The sequence below is a fragment of the Drosophila santomea genome, chromosome X, assembly GCF_016746245.2.
Source record: "Drosophila santomea strain STO CAGO 1482 chromosome X, Prin_Dsan_1.1, whole genome shotgun sequence".
Taxonomy (NCBI): Eukaryota; Metazoa; Arthropoda; class Insecta; order Diptera; family Drosophilidae; genus Drosophila; species Drosophila santomea.
The window spans coordinates 21,854,289-21,872,594 of record NC_053021.2 but is presented as its reverse complement, the minus strand read 5'-3'; the positions used below and the strand labels follow the sequence as shown (position 1 = coordinate 21,872,594).

Sequence of the window (18,306 nt, the reverse complement as noted above, 5' to 3'; positions counted from 1 at the left end):
GTCAATCAATAAGAAAGAGATAGAGTGACACGCGAAAAAGAGAAAAGAGAGAGAAAAAGAGAGAAAAGGGAGAGTACGTCGATGCAAATTGAAAATTTAGTTTTAATAAATAACACTTAGAAAGAGAGAAATATTGAAACATTGTATCGTTGCTGCCGCTGATTGCTTTCAGTATCCTTATAAAAGAATATCCTGTCACTAGTTAGTATTTGCTTCTCTTGCGTTTATCCTGCGGCTTGAGGTTGCTTGGTTTGCCGAAAGGTGTTATTGCACAGATTCATTGTTTTTCGTCGGAGTTATATTCTTGTTCCTTTAGTTGTATAGTTTAGCCATCGAAGTTTGTTTTTATATGTACATTTACTCTCGTTTTGTATGCAATTTTCTTCAGTTTCTTCCGTTTTTGTTTTGGTTTCTGCTTTAAGTTAGGAGTTAGTTTTGTTTTGCTTTTAAGTTGAGTTAAATTAAGTAAATTGTTTGTATGCAATTCTACGAAGCGTTTCTAAGAGTTCGTTTGCTCCTCCTGTTTCCTCCTGCTCTCATCCCGCCTCATGGTCATCTTGATTTCCATCCTATCTGTAGAGTCCGCCGGGACATCTGGAACCCCATTGTACTCGACACTGCACCTTCCGGTTGCCGTAGAGCACGAAATGGGCCTTACGTACGCTCGTAGAAAAGAATATAGGCACTGGATGAAACGAGATGGTTTTCGGACAAGGCCTCGCTGACTCTGCAAAAGTGAGGGAAAACTCAATTAACAACTTTAAAAGAAATCATTGTCGTAAAGGCAATTGGTTTAGATGGCGGGCAAAGTGAAGTACAAAGAAAGTATAGTACATTTTCCAAGTTAGGGGGTATAAATACAAGGGACATTAGACTTACATATTATCATTAAATTCGTGCCACTTGCGGGAGACTGGATGCTTGCAGAGGGCAACATAATGACCACCAGCCGTTGAGCCTGTTGGATAAATATTGATAAGTGAACCGAAATCACATGTATGTGGGACTCACCCATATGATTCGATATCGCATAGAGCGAGTAATGCACATTCGAGTTGGAGTTGGCGCCATAAGAGCCCATGTTTAGCTCGCTGTCTGATGTGGGAAATTCAACGATGTTGGACAGCTTGCTCCAGCGCGTCTCCGAAAAGCGTTTTAAGTCTGTAAATAAGCGAGTATTTAGAATTTCCTCTTTTAACCTTACTAGAAAGTCATAATTTATCTTTGCCATTAAGGCAAACGAATACTAAAAGCTACGTTGAAGGACGTGAAAACGTACGTATAACCAGATATTTCGGGAAACGCTGGATGGTGAAGCTTTTGGTGCATTTTCGCCGCGTCTTGCATTTGGCGCACGTGGGCATTTCGTCGCCGTCCAGGACCTCTTCGCGGATAAAGAGGTCGAGGCAAGCCTCTAGCTTGCAGCGAGAAGAAGACGGCAACGGTACGCTCAGATCCCAGAACGGATCAAAGGTGACGCTGGTGTTGCCGCAGGTGGTGCACTTCAGTGTGCTCTTGAGCTGACCCACGAAAAGGTCGCGCACCAGAGAGTTCTCGTGCCGCGTATACCACTCCCAGGTCAGGTCCGCCTTCTTATTGTCACTACAAATTTATCATGAATTGCATTAGGGGACAGGTTATAGGTACCAATTAATCAAGACCCACCTGAGATTATCGTCAATGTTGAGCGTCTCACCCTTGACGCCCGAGTTGAGGGCCGAATGCAGCGAGTCAAGGAAAAAACGCAGAAACTCCTGTGCATCCTGTTGGTTGTAGTCGCTGTACATGCGGTGTTTGGTGGAGAACGCCCTCTTTAGCTCCATGGGCGTTACCGTGTGCACGTTAGAGGTCCACATCTCCTGAATGAGTTTGGCAAATTCTGCCAACGCAAAGACGGTAAAAGAATAAGAAGAATAATGTGCCAGTCGAACAAAAAACTAACCGTGGAGTATCTGCTGATCCTTGGTGGATGACGAACGAGAGCCGTGGTGCGACCGCAAGAAGCGGGTCAGCTCTTGCGTGTGACTCAGGCACTGGATGACCGAGTTCATAAAGCAAGTGTTCCCGATGTTTCGCAGACCGCACAGACCTGTGGATACGCATTTCAGAAAAGGGATTCAGATTAATTTCAATGGTCAGCGGGCTAGCCGGCTAAGCCGAGGTTTCTACTCCCCAATCGGGATGCGTTGGATTGCATTCGCTAATGGTAAAAAATATCATCCTCGCCCGACGCTCAGCCTTCTGTTGACACCTCTGGAATGTGCTATTCCCTGAGATAATATTTCTTTTCAAGTTGATACGAGTTGATATAAGATTTTACTTCGAATTTCAACAGACTTTTTATGAAAAGGGGGTTTACAGCTACTTAATTTTAGTGTTTTTCACAGTGATTAAGTAAAGCAAATAAAAACGACCTTATGTTTTCATTACTTACTTTGATTGGCAGTTTCAAAACGGAACAAAACTATTTTCCATTTTTCTATGCCAATTTGTTACGGCTAACAACAAATTTGCCAATTGAAATTAAACATATCCTCAACGCTTCCCCTATAGAGTATTACCCACCTTCGGACTTCTCATCCCGCGATGCGGAGGCGCTCTTGTAGCCATCATCCGAATTGTGTTTCAGGGATGACGAGTTGAGCGCGGAGGAGGTGCTGATGCTGCTGCGGCTGGTGCCGCTGTCCCGATCCCAGTACCGACTTGACGTGGGAGTCATGGGCGGCAGGACGCTCCGGACACTGCTGCTACTCCCAGTGCCGCTTCTCGCCAACGTCTGCGCAACAGAGAAAATATCGCACGTGAGTATCAATAGAGTTTTATTCAAGTGCCCAAACGCAATAGCAACCTAGTGAATGATTTTCAGCGATGGGGACATTCGATTCTTCCATTAGTTTTTGAAATTAAATTACATTCATATATTCATATTCGATCCAACAAAGCACAATTTCCGACTTGCTAACTACATTCCCATCACTGATTATCTATCGCTGCCTATTGGCTTGGGCGATAGATTGATCGTTAGTATTAAGGGTAAGGTTAAGTTAGTTAATTAAAGCAGGTAAACGGTAAGATATTAAAGAAAAACAATAATAAGTCGAAGTTAGTACAGGTGTTTTCTGTGTTTTATAATGCGGATGAAGAGTGAGAAGAGACAGCGACAGCGATAATAGACCAGCATGCAAAGGATAACACAAACGAAATAGTGCCTGGCGCAAATTGAAAGCGAGAAAACGAGAGACGATAACAAACGAAATAGTGTGTGATGAATCCAAAAGATGAATGGAGTAAATACGTGTTCTAGCTACAAATTGTTTTCGTAATTTCAGTTGCTTGCTCTTGCCGAGTGCAAGAATTTCAAGTATCTTAATATTTATAAGAAGAAAACGGAATGGAGACAGTAAATAAAACTAAACTGAATTGATCGGTGACCTGGCCAAGGACCGACTTACACTATCGCTGGCGGAGTTTGAAGCTGTGGCTGTGGCTGTGGAGACGGAAGACGTGGCTGGTGTGGGTGTTGCTGTGGCTGTAGCAGTGGCAGTGGCAGTGGCAACAGTAGGTGTTTCTGCTGCCGTTGCATCCTTGTTTGCCTTGCCGGTTATGGCCAGGCTATCGCACGCGATTGGCTGCCGGTTGCCGTGAGTACCCCGCACCGTTACCTTGCTCGTGGGCTGAACCATCGCCGTGGCGGCTCCTCCTCCTCCGCTGCCGCCAATAGGGCCGCCTAATCCAGAGGTTCCCGCTACCGGCGTGCTAACACTATTCATTGTGGCTGTAGTCCGATAGGCTGCTCTGGTCAGAGAACTACTATATCCGGCCGCCACTCGGATGTTGTCCAGGTCGCTGCTGTAGCGCTGCTGCAGGTTGCTGCTGCTACCACCTGCCTGGGATCCGTGATTGCTACGGATAGTTCCGGACAACGGTCCGCCTCCTGAACTGGACCCTGTAGCACTGGTAGCTCCTACTCCCGAGCCAGAGCCCGGAGTTTGCCTCTTCTGACCACTGAGGTTGTTGAACTTCTCTATGGAGGCCTTGATACTCAACGAATCAATGCCGTATTTTCTGGCATTGCTGCTGGTCCTGCTCTCCGCGTTCGTCTCGCCATTGGCCTGCCTATAGAGACCACCACCGAACTTCTCATAGCTGACCGCGAAGTTCGAGTGGGCCGATGCTATAATGGTGGACTTGGGTCGTTGATAGCGATGGCTGGCTGACTTGGAGCTGCTGGGTTGCGGCTGTTGTTCCTGCTGCTGAGCTTGATTTTGCTGATGCCGCAGCTGCAGCGGCGGGGTGATGGGTTTGAAGTAGCAAATGCTCTTCTTAGCTGTCGATACTCCGCCTCCAGGGCCACCAGTTGCCGGCGGATCATCGCTGTCTATGTAGCTAATGTCATCGTGTTGCTGCTCTTGGCGTAGCATGTTGTTGTTGCCGCCGTTGTTGATGTTGCTGCTGGTGCTGGTGTTGTTATTATTATTAGTGGTGTGTCCATTCATCATAGCTGCTTCAGCGGTCGTTTGGTTATTATTGAGCGGTTTCAGCTTGCCGTAGCTCCTGGTAGACGTGGAAGTTGCAGTTGCCGTCGTGGAGCGGACGCTGTACTTGAGCACTCCGTTGCTGGTGTTACTGGTGCTGTTCCTGTTGGTGGTGTTGGTGATGGTGGTGCTACTGGTGGTGGTTTGTTGCTGATTGCCATTGAACATGGACGTGCGTCGCATATTAACCAGCGTTGGTGCCCGGCTAGCGTTGTAGTTGTTGTTCCTGGAATCCTCACCCGCTCGACTCCGCCTGTGCAGCTGGGACGTGGTTTTCACCTTGCTCGTTGTCACATGCGCATGGGCCAACTCGCATTCGGCCTTCAGAAATGTGGGGTCCTTGTAGCTGGACACTAGGAAGAAGCGCTGATTGGCCGCTCGCACCGGATTAGTAGCTCCTACTCTTGATCCTGCCGATCCTCCTGGTGATGGCACTTCGTTTGGACTGGTTCCTGATGTGGCTACAAGCGATGATGCTGCTTTCGTTGTTGACTGTAATTTGGATGCCTGTGGAATCTTGTGGAATCCTCTGGTCTTCTTAATGTCTAACATCATTTGACGGGATGGTCACCGCACTCTCTTTCTTTCTCTCTCTCTCTCTCTGCTGCAGATGCTCCTCTTCTGGTAATAGTGTTGTGGCGTTAAATTAAATTGCCTGCCTACGGTTGACCGGATACGAGATTTTGTGTAGTGTTTGTTTGTTTCCTCGCCGCCTGCCAGGTATAAACTACTCTCGACTAACAGGATAATCCTGTCCTTCTCGGCACTCTATCCTAATCAAATGGTATTTGGATGATCTTATGATGGTTTTATAGGGGGCTTGATTTTAGTTGGGAGTATTATTAGTTAGCCTGTCGTTTAGTTGGACTTGATTTTGAGTCTAGTTTAAGTTAGAAGGGTCGCAATCTGCAAGAGTTAAGCTAAAAATACATAAAAATGTAGACTTGATTAAATGGCGGCTTTTGTGGGCTGACTGACGAACACACAAAAGGTGGAATTGGAATAAAATGAGGTAAGGTGGTGGATGGTCAATAGTTAATGCTGGGGCTGGGTTAGGGGGTAAATGGTTTCTTATTCGATCGCAAACGCCATATAATTGTTCAGGTTGTGGTGGCACATGCAATTAGTTTGGTTTTCGTTTTCGGGGGCAGCTCTTCTAGTCTCCGTTTAACTTGTGGACAAAGTTTTTACCTTGCTGCTGTCGTTTAGCTTAAATGTGGCCGAGGTGCTCACATTGGCATTGTCCGCACTATCCTGCCCAACACCTGCATCATCGGTGGTGTCTTGATTTCGTTCGTAAATGGCATTTCTTTTGGGCGAAGTGGAGAGCAGCGATAGACCGTTAAGTTTGGCTTCCAGTCCGCCATTCGATTCAGCCGGCCTGTGCCCATTTGTGGGTGGAGGTGGTGGCGGTGGTGGTGGTGGCGTCGGTGGTGGAGCTGCAGCGCCTGCCTGCTCCACTCCCGTGCTCGGGGGGGCCTCCTCCACCTGGCTGCGACGCGTGCGGCTACTTCGGAGTGTAAAGGTGGCCGTGGGCACATCGCCACTGCTGCTGCTGCTGCTAATCGAGTACTTGCCGGAGCCCAGTTTTCCCGTGGAAGCTGTGGAAGCCAAGGAGTCCCCTCCTGTATCGCTGCTGTTGCTGTACAGGCGGCTGTATCGACTGGTGCTGCTCCGTGGCTTCTCCAAGGTCACCGTGCAGGTGGGCGTCGTCTCCTTGATGCTTCCGTTTTCTAGATCCGCCTCAGAATGCCCCGACCTGGAACGTGACAGTTCACAGTTGGGTTTATAGTTGGCCGGACTGTACTTTTCGTAAATGTCCAATCCGGAGGTGGCCACCAAACGGGCCAGCGATGGGGATGAGGATGAACTGGACAGCCGCTTGTTGCCATCGACGGCTTTGGTGTCTCTACCCGCACTGCTGCTGCTGATGTTGTGGCCACCACTTCCTCCGCTGATCGGTGGCTTCTTGGCGGTATCGTGGCCACGCCGCAGACCGTAGTCCTCCCTCTTGGCCGATCCGGTCAAGCTGTCGCCGTTGGTGGTAATCTTGGACGCCGATTTGCGCGACAGCTTTGGTTTTCGGTTTTGGTTTTTTGTTGGATTTTCGATTTTTGATTGGAAAGTTTGACGAGTGTTTTTTGCGAAACATTTACAGGTGTCAATGAATTTGTGGTGGTGGTGGTTTTTGTTTTTCGAATTGGAGTAACGGTAGGCGGTAACGTTTAACGGTAAACGGCAACGATAAAATAAAGGTTCAATGTTTGTGTTTTCAATGGCAAAAAGAATACGACAAAAACAAAATGTAAAGAAAAGAAACATCAATGATATGGTCAATGGCTGGATTATACACAAATGAAGCGCAAATTATACAATCGAAACAGTAATCACACATACATATAAGGATTCAGGTCCTGATATTGCGACTCCAAAGGCGCTTTTCTCTGATGATTATGATCGGGGAAAACCCTTTAGTTTTGAAAGTTGTAATAGCAAGCTCAATAACAGAACTTGTCGCGCGTGCTGGTTCTTGTCAACAGAGCAAGCTCATCAACTTCGGCACAACTTCATATTTCAGGTGCCAGGTTTTGGCCAAAAGTTACATATGACTAAGTGTGGAATGTGAAATGTGGAATGCCAAGGGGCGCACCTTGCGACTGATTTTGTTTTCCCTACACCCCAAAAAACGAGAGGCATAGAATGCTTCATATGTGGTGTACTCTGCGGCACACACAACTCACACTCACACACCCATGCGCCCACCCATCCACCCACACACGCACGGGCAGGCAGAGACAGACGGAGACGGGGACGGAGACAGAGACAGAGACAGCGCTAGCCCCATTGCATTAACCTTGCTGCGAATTCGCAAGGCGGTTAGAGGCGGACGGGGGATGGGGGGTGACACAATTGCTGGTGCTGCGGCCTTTCGCCGTTATATTCCCGTTATTTCGGTGTTGTCATTCGACTGTTGCTTGCTTTATTTGCCATTGGATCTGTGCCAACAAGTGGTTCGCAGCTCTCTTCAGTTTAGTTCAGTTCAGCTCAGTTCGCACACACACGCACTCTGTGCCTGAGGCCATTGGAATGTGGCTGTGACTGCGACTGTGATAGTGACCTGAACTGACTGCGACTATGAGTGAGACTGTGACTGTGACTGTGCACAGTGCACGAGCAATGACGCACTTAGGCATGTTTGCGGAGAACTAGCTGGACATGTGGAGCCCCGGCCCTGGAGCTGAATGGGTTGGTTTCATAGCAAGTCGACAGTGGTCGCTCCATTGTAGGGAACATGTGTGGAGGGAGATGAAGATTCCCAACTTCTGTTCTATTTTAATCGGATAGAAATGCACAATTGTCAAATATTTATTTACGCGATCTTATCTGCGTGTATTAAGCCGAAAATATAAATTATATATATAAACAGGAAGTGTTTTTAGAAGTTCGAAATTGAGCACCATTACTCACTATATTACTAATCTTGGTTTAGTCCATCGACTTGAACATAACTTGTTTTTAAAAGGGGAAATAAGTACAGAAAGTCTTTACATATTCACCATCTTAAAGCTCGAATGGAAATCCGGGTATGAGGCGTTTCTTTTGCAAACAGCCCACCAATTGTCATCGCTAAGGAGCGACTACTGTACCGGTGTCCGTCGTAGCAGGTACAGAACCTGGCAGACAGAATACACACACTATTTCCCAGTGCGTGAGTGTTTGTCGACGATTCTGTAGGCGTGCATGGGTGATTTTGAATGGGTGTTCGGTGTTTCGTTGTTGCAATGACAAAGTACAACACAAACAAAACAAAATAATCAGCAAAACGAAAATGCCAAAATGAAATATTCGAAATGCCACCAAAAAAGAAACTATCAGGGCTAAGGGACAAAGTAACACTAAAGGAGACGGCGGGTAAACTGGCGGGATTTCGACGGATTTCGGAATGAGCCCGTGAGGTTCGGGGGCGGGAACAGGATCACCACAAATAGGGGCGTGGTCGCATGAACCATGAGCTATGAGTGAGTGTAGTCTGTTGTGGAGGTTTATTCTCGGGATCGAATGCATATAACCGAAAGCGGATTACCAACTAATATAATATATTTGCGCGGATAAAACTGATAGAACAGATGCAGGCATAATACACGATGCAAATGCCAATGAAAGTTCTTAAAATGGGTGAAGATCGCAAGGATTTGCAAATCGAGTTGTTAGTCTGTACATCCTGAGCTATATGTTATAGCTTTTATTAATGCTGAAATTTTTAATCATTACTTGAAGCTATAAATCTAATTCATTGGAACCAGTTGCCATACCATATAAAGCACTAAAGTTCTCAAACTCGACTTCATTGAATGAGTGTATATAAAAGTACTTGAAGCAACTATCAAATCGAATCATATTAAGCAATTGCAATCTTGTTATTCAATATTTTTACATGACCTTTAGTGCAACATTTCTAAATGGCATTGCAAAAGTTCTCTTGACCGAAAATGAACAAGATAACATTAAAATAGTACACCTCATGCTACTGATTAAATGCCTTCACACCAATTTATCGAGCTTTCATATTGAAAATAGAATGAGTTTTCACCAAATATGCAGATTCAAAACGTATGATGATTTCGGGAATAGGACAGTGAGTAGAGTTATACCAGGGGCCCAGCATACAGGATACTTATTCGCATAGAGATATTACTGAAAACCGAGAGATCAGCCACCAAACTTAAGAGTAACCGATCAGGAGTGGGTGTAAATCGAGGTACATCTTATGAATTAAGTAAAGTGTTACTCACTCCGTATCGGCTGTACGTAGGTGAATCATAGCTGGACCCGCTCAGATACGAGGAGGCGCGGTAGGCGGACGAGCTACTACCAGATCCGCCGCTCAGATACGACGATGACGCCGTGGAACCAACGCTGCTCCTCTGCACGCTGGAGCGCGGCGCATACGAGGAGCTGGAGGAGCCGCTGTTTGCTGAGTATGTCGAATACGAGCTGGGATAGTAGCTGCTGCCGTAGCCCGACGAGTTGGAGCCGCCGGACGAGGTGGGCAGCCACTTGGACAGGCTGCTGCCGCGGTCGTAGCTGCTTGATATGCGGGAGTAACCGTTCGTGGTGGCGCCTCCGCTGGTACGATCCACCGCACCGCTGCCGGTGCTGGTGCTGCTGATGTGGTGACTGCCGCTGGTGGAACTGCTGCTGGTGGTGCTACCGCTGGAGGTGCCTGCCGCCGATGTACCGTAGAGACTGCCGCTGCCCGCCGCTGACGTTGACGATCTACGCGGCGCAATTACACGCATATTAATGGCAGCAGCGGCAGTGATCTAACCCCGTGTTCAGGATGAAGTCGAGTGTGTCCTTGGTCTGGTTGCAGCACGTGGTATTGCTGAGCGGCTGATTTCTGTTTTGCTTCCGGCCTTGCTCCCGTTTCTTTGTTTTTTGTGGGCTAGTGGGACAGCGGGATTGAGTTTCATTAATGGAAAAGTTCAGCTGCGACATGCACATGTACCCACCTGCGTCACGGTATTTACATTATCCTTGCATCATATCCCTAGGTTTAGCTTAGTTTTAAATTTAATGGCTGCTTATGTGCTACATCTAAGACCCGTTCTTGTTGCTGCTAAAGTTGTAGGCAAAACTGAAAGGAACGAATTTTAGTTATCATTTAACTCAAACTGAAAAGATGGAATATATAATCGCAGAAGGGTTGCGTTGAACAACTTTTTAGCCAAAACAATAATTTTGAGAACAACACTCTTGGTAGTGTTGTCTTAAATATTCGTTTGCCATTTTTTACTTTTTGGCAAAGTTAAGGTTGTTAGGCGCAAGGTTATCTTTAATTCTGGGGGATGCAAAATTATCCTTCGCGAATCTTTTCAAGGAAACTCGCCACTCCTCCCCCTTCCCACGATTGATTTTTCGCAAGCGCAACAAACAAACACACACACGCATCAATTAATCAATTAATTAAGCTCGATTTTGCACATCTCGGCCATTTGTGGCCTTCGATTTGCCCCTGATGAACAGTTAGGCGGAAAGTGGAAAACCGTTCAGCTGCTGCGTCACTTGTTTACAATTGCAAAATATCAGTAAATAGAGAAAAACCGTTTACAAGTTTGCCATAACAACAACAGTAGTGTGTCGGTGGCAAAAGCGGGGCGCGGGCGGTTGGCTTTATGCGGTAACACTTAAAACGAAGTTACGTTCATGTGTGTGCCGCCAGGCTGTCTACGCTCCCATTCGAGAAAACCGTTGCTTTTCACATACATGCACGAGAGCGTGGTTTTGCGGGCGGCATAGTGTTAGTGGGGAAGGGGGTGGTGGGCCTTAACTAACATAAAATGGCCACACTTTCACGAATCGATCTTTCGTTCATAAAATGCTACAACTACACTACAGTCCATTCACACACACGCACTTGAAAAAAAAATTGAATTATCCAAGTTCACACAACCACACGCGCAGTTACTCACAGGTGTAGCTGAACTTATTTCACGGTTACCACATTTTAGGCGCTTTCTTTGGATACAAAATTCATACATCCTTTGCACGTCAAAATCGAAATAATTATGATAAAGGCAAAAACAAAATATAAAAACGAAACGAAATGAGATTCTATTTTTAAAAGGCGCACTCACACACACACGCGCGCACGCTTGGCAGTGAAATGTGAGAGGGAGAGGGGGTGAGCCAGGAGTAGTAGTAAAACAGCGCTGAGATTGTGCGAGCAAGCGAGATAGCACTTTTGGCGACACAGTACACACACACACACACACAGGTGCCTGGCAGCGTACGAATTACGCAAAGTGAAATATCTTTCTCAAAATGGAAAGTGGAAAAGTGACGACGGCTATTGTGAATTTTTCATACCTCCACCGAGAACAAAAAATGTATAGAAGCAAATGTGTATATAAAGTATATAAATTCATACTAAAAAATGAGACTACTTGGCGAGGGGAGGGGTGGGTAAGGAGAAAATTTGACCGCAAAACGAACATCACGAGGCAAACGAGGTCGCGCTGCCCAAATCTCCGTGTCTTATTGCTTGCTCACAAATTTTGATGCCAGTAATGCGTTAGCCTCGTTTCGCGCCGCAAAAGCGCTTATTTTCGGTCGAATTTAAGCAGTTTTCAGCACAGCACAGAACTCACTTTTTAATAGTATTTTTTTTATTTTGGCCAGTGTGACCGCATGCCAAAACGAAAGCACCGACACTAGATCTCGAAGGAAAGTTCCCTGTTGTTCGATAACTATCGATATGCCCGATACACGTATGGTGCATGTACTTACTAACCGAGGGGCATAGCTCTGCTTAATATTTCATTCATAAAAGGTTTTGCACCAAACGTCAATCGTAATTCATTTGAGAGTGCAAAAAGAGGTCATATATAAACAGCTGGATTAAACTCACAAAATTCTTAAAAAGAGTAAAGCCAAACCCACGAAATTATATCTTAAAGTTCATAATAGTTTTTGTTGTTAATGATCATTTTAATACCATTAAATATAGAAAAAGATCACTTCATTTGAATAAATGGTATTTTTTCAATCTGGTATATAATAATGATTTTCCACGAGGTATTTCTTATAGCTATCTGCGCGGTCACACTGTTTTTGTGTGTGAAAATTCTGGCGAAAAGATTCTCTTAAAAGTTCTCCGGAGACGAATTTCGCGCAGCGCCTACGACCGATTTCGTGCTAATTCACTAAACTGCGATTGGATTGGAAACTTTAGCCGACAGATTAGGTAAAGCCGGAGCAGATTGCGAATCAAACGACCACACAAGCGAATTGTCGCGTCGCATTACGTTTCAGTGTTGCCACCTTATACGGAGTGCCGGGCATAATTCCACTTGCAGGCCAAACGGTAGCATTGCGGCCGCGATGTGCAAGCCGTTGGATTGATTCGCTCGCCCTGTTGATTGGGTACACTCCGAATACTCCGATCGGTGTACACCAGACCTCAGTTTGGCTGGAAAAGCGCCGGCGAACGGACGGACTCTAGTCGGAAAACGGGCGAGCTGGCAACACTGCCACTGCCAGGGCACAAAATGAAGTGAATCTCGGAAAAAGAGGAAAACCCACAGAAAGAGCCAAGGAAAAGCAAGCCGGGGAAGTGTGCAAATGCGAGTGGCAAGCAAAGACCTTTGTTTCCCATTTCATGACGTTTTGTTGAGTTGTCCGCTGCTCTGAGTGGTCATTATCAGCCATCATCATCATTGTCATTATCATCGCCAACGGAGGTCGTCGTCATTTAGCCAGCTACCCAATACCACCCACAACCACCCACCAGCTAAACGGCCTTGAGGGAAGTCAGCAGCACCTTGTCATTCACGTCTTGATCTTCGTCTGGGTCTGGATATCCGTATTCAATCATCCAGTTCAGGTGGGTTCTTGATCCCTATAACGAATCCGAGCCCCTGATCCTCATGCAGATCCTTTTGCCAATCTACAGTTATGTCATCGACCGCCGGAAAGCGCAAGGAGATCTACAAATATCTCGCGCCATGGCCACTGTACTCCATGAACTGGAGTGTAAGGCCGGACAAGCGATTCCGGCTCGCACTGGGCAGCTTTATCGAGGAGTACAACAACAAGGTGCAGATCATCAGCCTGGACGAGGACACCAGCGAATTTAGTGCCAAGAGGTATAGCGAATATTTGTTTAGGGGAATCCCGTCTACTTACTGTTTGAATCGCGTCACAATTGTCGGCCTTGCCTTTATCACGTTTTACATTTTGTAAAATTATAAAGGAAATCTTAATTTATTTATATCGTATCTTTATAAATAATATTATAAAATGATAAGTAGTTCGTTCCACATAATATAAGTATCATTTTAATAATCTCTATATTCCGCTATACGAACTATTTTCCTCAATTCCCCTTGCTCAATGTATAATTATTTATTCCTCCAAATAGCACCTTTGACCATCCATATCCAACAACCAAGATCATGTGGATTCCTGACTCCAAGGGTGTCTATCCGGATCTATTGGCCACCAGCGGCGACTACTTGCGGGTGTGGCGTGCCGGCGAACCGGACACGCGGCTCGAGTGCGTACTGAATAACAACAAGAACAGCGACTTTTGCGCCCCCCTCACCTCGTTTGATTGGAACGAGGTCGATCCCAATTTGGTGGGCACCTCCTCGATAGACACTACCTGCACTATATGGGGACTGGAGACCGGACAGCCGCATGCTCGCGTCTATGTGGCAGGACACGTGAAGACGCAACTGATTGCCCACGACAAGGAAGTATACGACATTGCTTTCTCGCGGGCTGGCGGCGGTCGGGACATGTTTGCCTCGGTGGGAGCGGACGGATCGGTGCGCATGTTTGATCTGCGGCACTTGGAGCACTCGACCATTATATATGAGGTGAGTAGAGCGCACGGAAATATGAGCACATAACCACATATAACTTATAACCACAATTCACCAGGATCCTGCCCACACAGCGCTGCTGCGCTTGGCCTGGAACAAACAGGACCCGAACTACTTAGCCACCGTTGCCATGGACTCGTGCGAAGTAATAATTTTAGATGTTCGTGTTCCTTGTACACCCGTTGCAAGACTGAGCAATCACAGAGCGTGCGTCAATGGTATTGCGTGGGCGCCGCATAGGTAAGTTTTTCCTTAAGACTGACATGTTCCATCACAAATGGTATTTTATTCTGCAGTTCCTGTCACATCTGCACTGCCGGTGATGATCACCAAGCACTGATCTGGGATATACAACAAATGCCACGTGCAATCGAGGATCCAATTTTAGCCTATACAGCAGCCGAGGGCGAAGTCAATCAGATCCAGTGGGGCGCCACACAGCCCGACTGGATAGCCATTTGCTATAACAAAGCGTGCGAGATCCTGCGGGTCTAAGAGTCAATTTTTTGTTCTGGTCCCTAGCTGAAGCACGTGGCTGCACTTGCTGAACAACGCACAGTCAAAAAAAAAGACGTCAGAAAAACACACACCACCCACAAAGAAACACACATTTGCTGTTGGTAACTTGGAGGCGAAGAGCAGTGAGCTTAAGTTGAATCAGTTCTGTCAACCGCTTCCGCAGTTTGTTTAATTTTGCTGTCTGTAGAGAGAAGAGAAAAAAGTGAATGTGAATGAGATGGAGATGGAGAAAGAAAAAGAGAAAGGGTTTAAAGGAAAAAGATGGGTTTGAGGGAAAAAGAAGAGGACGGAGCACGTATTTTAGAATTCTTAGCTTAGTTGATTTATCAAGTATGTAAGTCAAGTCTATAAGGTATAACCAAAATATGTATTTATAATTGTAGTTTATTTCACACTTGACAAGAACCGACACCCCACACCCCCGAAAACTTCACTCAATTAGAGGCGCTTTATCTCATTTAGTTCTTTTTTATACGAACCCAAGTGAAATGCAGAAAAATAAGAAAGAAAAACAATTTAAAAAACAATGTCCTACCTCGTTTTTCCAAACATGAATGTTGTTAACCAAGTTTTTGAGTCTGGCCAAAACAGCAACAACCACAGCAATACACAGAGAAAAAATGAGAGGGAAAAAAGTATTCGGCAACAACGCTTTTTCGAAATATTTTTACTTTGTTCGATTTTTGTAAGAGAACCAAAAAACGGAATACAACAAAAACAAGAGATAAAAGAAAGAAAACAAAAGCAAACGCAAAACCATGGACTTAAGCAAATGCAAAACAAACATAATACGAAATGGAATAAATAAATAAGCGAAATACTTACACATATTACAGATTAAAACCAAAACAAGAAACTGAAGACAAACTGCACACAACACAGCTAGAATACAATACTATTTAAAGATACAAATGCAAAGGCAAAAGCAAAAACAAATACCGAAATATATGAGCGAGAGAGAATACAAGATTGTTGCTAGATCCATTTAACAAACGAACGAAAATAAACAAACAAACTATGATCATTTCAGATAAGACACGACCCTCCATCAATAATCTCAAGTCCCAGCCACATCCCAAACTTTCCACAGGACAAAAGCGACTTTTCCAGATAAAATCGAATACATTTTTTTATGTATCTTGTAATTTATAGCAATTTCACAACTTATATATAAATATGTATACAGAAAGCGATAGCAGTACCGATAATCCCGATGATCATGTATTGTAAATACAGCATGAAAGGCACATTTTTAACGAAACAACCAACAATCAGCAGCCGTAAAACATTTGAACAAGACTTAGGCCCTGATTTTGTATAGCCATTTAAGAGGCCACTCCACTTGAGAGGGAATTAATATCCTCATATCCTCATATCCAAATACTGTTTTGTTTGCTACACAAGAGAAAGAAACTGAAATCAAGTCGATTGGACTTTGAATTTGATTTGTACGATTTTGTACGTTCGTAGATGGCTACCATAGGGCGAAGACATTTTCATTGATTTGGCGAACCACGGTTTCCGTACAAAATAATCGAAAAAACCAAGTTAGAATATAATGTATAATGTACTCCAGTTTCTTTGTTTTCGTTTGTGCTCTGTTTTCATTATCCAACTTACGTTATATTGGCCATGTGACTACATTTATATATGAAATGTGTATGTACACACACTTTTACACACTCACACACACACATACACACTCAAGCGCGTATATATAAACATCCGATCGGGCTAAAGAGGTTACTAGAAAGCTAATGATTGATCGACGGATGGATCAGAAAAAAAGAAAAAAACAGAAAAACAAAAGAACAATGAGGAGTTGGAGAAAACAAACCAAATCAGACAAATATTTAAATAAACCATTTTTAAATAATGAACTCGGTCTCAAATTAAATCGGGCAGATCTTCGGGAGCACAAATGTTACTGATGTCCACCACTGCCCGAAATGCTTCCTCCGGTTTCCCATTACTTTTTCCAGCATCAGAAGGGGCGGAACTGAAAGAGAAGGCGGTCAGGACTTGTGGCCTATGACGTTCATATTGGCGGCACTTACCTTTTTGCCGGGCTTTTCTTCACTAGCAGCAGCTCGTTGACTTTCAGTTTCTTCAGCCTGACCATTAGGTGACCTGTGATCTGGGAACGCTGCACCGTGGACTCATCCGGTTTGACCTCCTCGATGTACGCGATCTGGAAGATCTTTTTCTTGACGGTGACTCTAGTGTATAGCGTCTGAACATCGACGTCAATTAGAGAGGTGTCCAGGTGTCTGTGGGGAGGAGTAAGTGCAATATTTCTTTAAAACTCTAAATCATATTCATATATGATAGCAACGCAGAAACGATCGTGCAAATTGTGGAAAAACAATAAAAATATCGAGGTTTTGGTAATCTTGGCCCAGCTCACCTGTACACCTCCAGTTGGAGCAAGTAGTGATCGGCCTCGTCCTGGAAGGTAAAGGGCAGCTTGCCCTGGTTTAGATTGTAGGGTCTGCCGCAAGGAGCGAAGAGGTTGCGCTGCTGCTTCGGAGCATCCAGCGGGGACTTGGTTTCGTGCCGCTCCCGGCCCAATCTGTGTTGCCGGGCAATCTCGGTGCGAATCTCCGGGCAGTGCTCACTCTTCGCCTGCCAGAAGGCCTTAAGGCGCTCTTCTTCGTCCTCTATGCCGGCACAACGTTTAGCCAGGGCGGACTGCTGCTCCGCCACCCGGATACGCTGCTCATCGCGCTCTATGGTGTGATCCGCCTGCTTTTGAACGATGATGGGCCGGTTCTTGGTCAATTGCCGCAATGCTTGAAGACGTTCCGAGGGCGTGATCTCCACGCAATCCAAGCTGTTCAGTTGCGGCAGGGTGGCCACCACGTAGTCCCTGTAGTGCGGATAATCCACGCATGGATTGCCAATGAGTACCAGCTCGTGGAGATTGTGGTTGCCACATAGCGACTCCACACTGGTTAGCTCTCCTATAAAGTTTAATGTAAGATCCAGCTTATTGAGCGACTCACAGCCCTCCAGATTCTCCACCCGCTCAATGTTGTTGATGGCCACATTGAGGTACTCCAAGCGCTTCAGTTTGTGCAAGTTCTCCAGGCGCGCAATCAGATTGGATTGGAGGAGCAGGATCTTGAGGTCGCGACACCAGTTCTGGATGTGCTCAATGACCTCGATGTCCTCCTGGTGCAGGGAGATCTCCTCCAGCGTGCTGATGAGACATTCGTTGTGCTCTGATTTCTTGCGGACCAGCTCTTCGGTGACTGCGGGATAGTCAGGATTTAAAATCACGTTTATTTTACCTTTCGACAATCTCAACTACTCACTAAGCACCATGATGACGAATGTGTGCTGTAAGAAAAGTTACTAGACTTCCACCAGCCGGAAGGGGCCAGGCCTACTCCGTTGCTAGGCATTTTACAAAGCGATGTGGAACTATTGTAATTATTATTCCGCTTTTGTGTTTCCAAATCAAGTTCAAAATCAACAACAAAAAAATCAACAATAAAATCATTGCTTTCAAACTTATGTTACCACCGGTTTCCAATTTTATTCACTATATTCCTTATTTATAGAACGGTACCTAAATGATAAACAACTTTAGCTTGCGCCCTACGGCCATCGTAGTGACGAAACGCACCGGGCAGCCAAATTTCTGTCCGTCAGTATAAACGTTGAGATCTCTTAGCTGTATTCATAACTGTAGAAGACTGTTTAATTTATAAAACAATAAGATTCTTCATTGTCACGCCCATTCTAACTCCTTTAAGCATCAAATAGCTGCCATTGTTTCTCAACAAACTATGTCTTTGTTTGTCACTTGAGAAACTATGCAGATAAGATAGATAGATCTATCCGCATCTGAAGGAAAT

At 45.4% G+C, this 18,306-nt stretch overlaps 3 protein-coding genes across 13 annotated transcripts; 1 reads left to right on the top strand and 2 right to left on the bottom strand.

Annotated features, from left to right (window-relative positions):
- Window positions 1–78: 78 nt before the first annotated feature.
- On the bottom strand, window positions 79–11,748 carry LOC120457277 (ubiquitin carboxyl-terminal hydrolase Usp2). 10 transcript variants are annotated; one of them, XM_039644709.2, is made up of 11 exons: window positions 11,687–11,748; window positions 10,049–10,173; window positions 9,329–9,981; window positions 5,727–6,608; window positions 2,566–2,776; window positions 1,943–2,089; window positions 1,666–1,879; window positions 1,280–1,602; window positions 1,012–1,161; window positions 880–958; window positions 79–727 (listed from the first exon to the last, which is right to left on the bottom strand). In XM_039644709.2, the coding sequence occupies exons 3-11, from the start codon at window positions 9,833–9,835 to the stop codon at window positions 655–657; spliced, it is 2,586 nt and encodes an 861-aa protein (XP_039500643.1). In that variant the 5' UTR covers window positions 9,836–9,981; window positions 10,049–10,173; window positions 11,687–11,748; the 3' UTR covers window positions 79–654. The 10 variants fall into 10 exon arrangements, with proteins under 10 accessions (XP_039500643.1, XP_039500642.1, XP_039500645.1 ...); XM_039644708.2 differs by having other exon boundaries at window positions 11,589–11,706; XM_039644711.2 differs by lacking the exon at window positions 11,687–11,748 and adding an exon at window positions 11,532–11,550.
- Window positions 11,749–12,121: 373 nt separating this feature from the next.
- Window positions 12,122–14,970, top strand: LOC120457374 (DDB1- and CUL4-associated factor 7). Of its 2 annotated transcripts, XM_039644910.2 has the most exons (6): window positions 12,126–12,282; window positions 12,351–12,921; window positions 12,991–13,183; window positions 13,459–13,918; window positions 13,983–14,164; window positions 14,221–14,970. In XM_039644910.2, the coding sequence occupies exons 3-6, from the start codon at window positions 12,993–12,995 to the stop codon at window positions 14,417–14,419; spliced, it is 1,032 nt and encodes a 343-aa protein (XP_039500844.1). In that variant the 5' UTR covers window positions 12,126–12,282; window positions 12,351–12,921; window positions 12,991–12,992; the 3' UTR covers window positions 14,420–14,970. The 2 variants fall into 2 exon arrangements, with proteins under 2 accessions (XP_039500843.1, XP_039500844.1); XM_039644909.2 differs by having other exon boundaries at window positions 12,122–12,921.
- Window positions 14,971–16,290: 1,320 nt separating this feature from the next.
- On the bottom strand, window positions 16,291–18,287 carry LOC120457371 (protein tilB). Its single transcript, XM_039644906.1, has 4 exons — window positions 17,761–18,287; window positions 16,851–17,697; window positions 16,501–16,713; window positions 16,291–16,442 (listed from the first exon to the last, which is right to left on the bottom strand). The coding sequence occupies exons 1-4, from the start codon at window positions 17,768–17,770 to the stop codon at window positions 16,331–16,333; spliced, it is 1,182 nt and encodes a 393-aa protein (XP_039500840.1). The 5' UTR covers window positions 17,771–18,287; the 3' UTR covers window positions 16,291–16,330.
- Between the last annotated feature and the right edge of the window lie 19 nt (window positions 18,288–18,306).

Excerpts from the sequence above, each read along its gene's own strand:
- LOC120457277 (XM_039644706.2), bottom strand. The coding sequence starts at position 5,090 with ATGATGTTAGACATTAAGAAGACCAGAGGATTCCACAAGATTCCACAG. Across the intron at positions 959-1,011 it reads TGCGATATCGAATCATATGG|GCTCAACGGCTGGTGGTCAT; the intron begins GTGAGTCCCACA and ends TTTATCCAACAG. Across the intron at positions 728-879 it reads CACGAATTTAATGATAATAT|AGTCAGCGAGGCCTTGTCCG; the intron begins GTAAGTCTAATG and ends TCACTTTTGCAG.
- LOC120457374 (XM_039644909.2), top strand. The coding sequence starts at position 12,993 with ATGTCATCGACCGCCGGAAAGCGCAAGGAGATCTACAAATATCTCGCG. Across the intron at positions 13,919-13,982 it reads ACTCGACCATTATATATGAG|GATCCTGCCCACACAGCGCT; the intron begins GTGAGTAGAGCG and ends ACAATTCACCAG. Across the intron at positions 14,165-14,220 it reads ATTGCGTGGGCGCCGCATAG|TTCCTGTCACATCTGCACTG; the intron begins GTAAGTTTTTCC and ends TTTATTCTGCAG.
- LOC120457371 (XM_039644906.1), bottom strand. Across the intron at positions 16,714-16,850 it reads CTCCAACTGGAGGTGTACAG|ACACCTGGACACCTCTCTAA; the intron begins GTGAGCTGGGCC and ends TCCTCCCCACAG. Across the intron at positions 16,443-16,500 it reads AAGAAAAGCCCGGCAAAAAG|TTCCGCCCCTTCTGATGCTG; the intron begins GTAAGTGCCGCC and ends CTTCTCTTTCAG.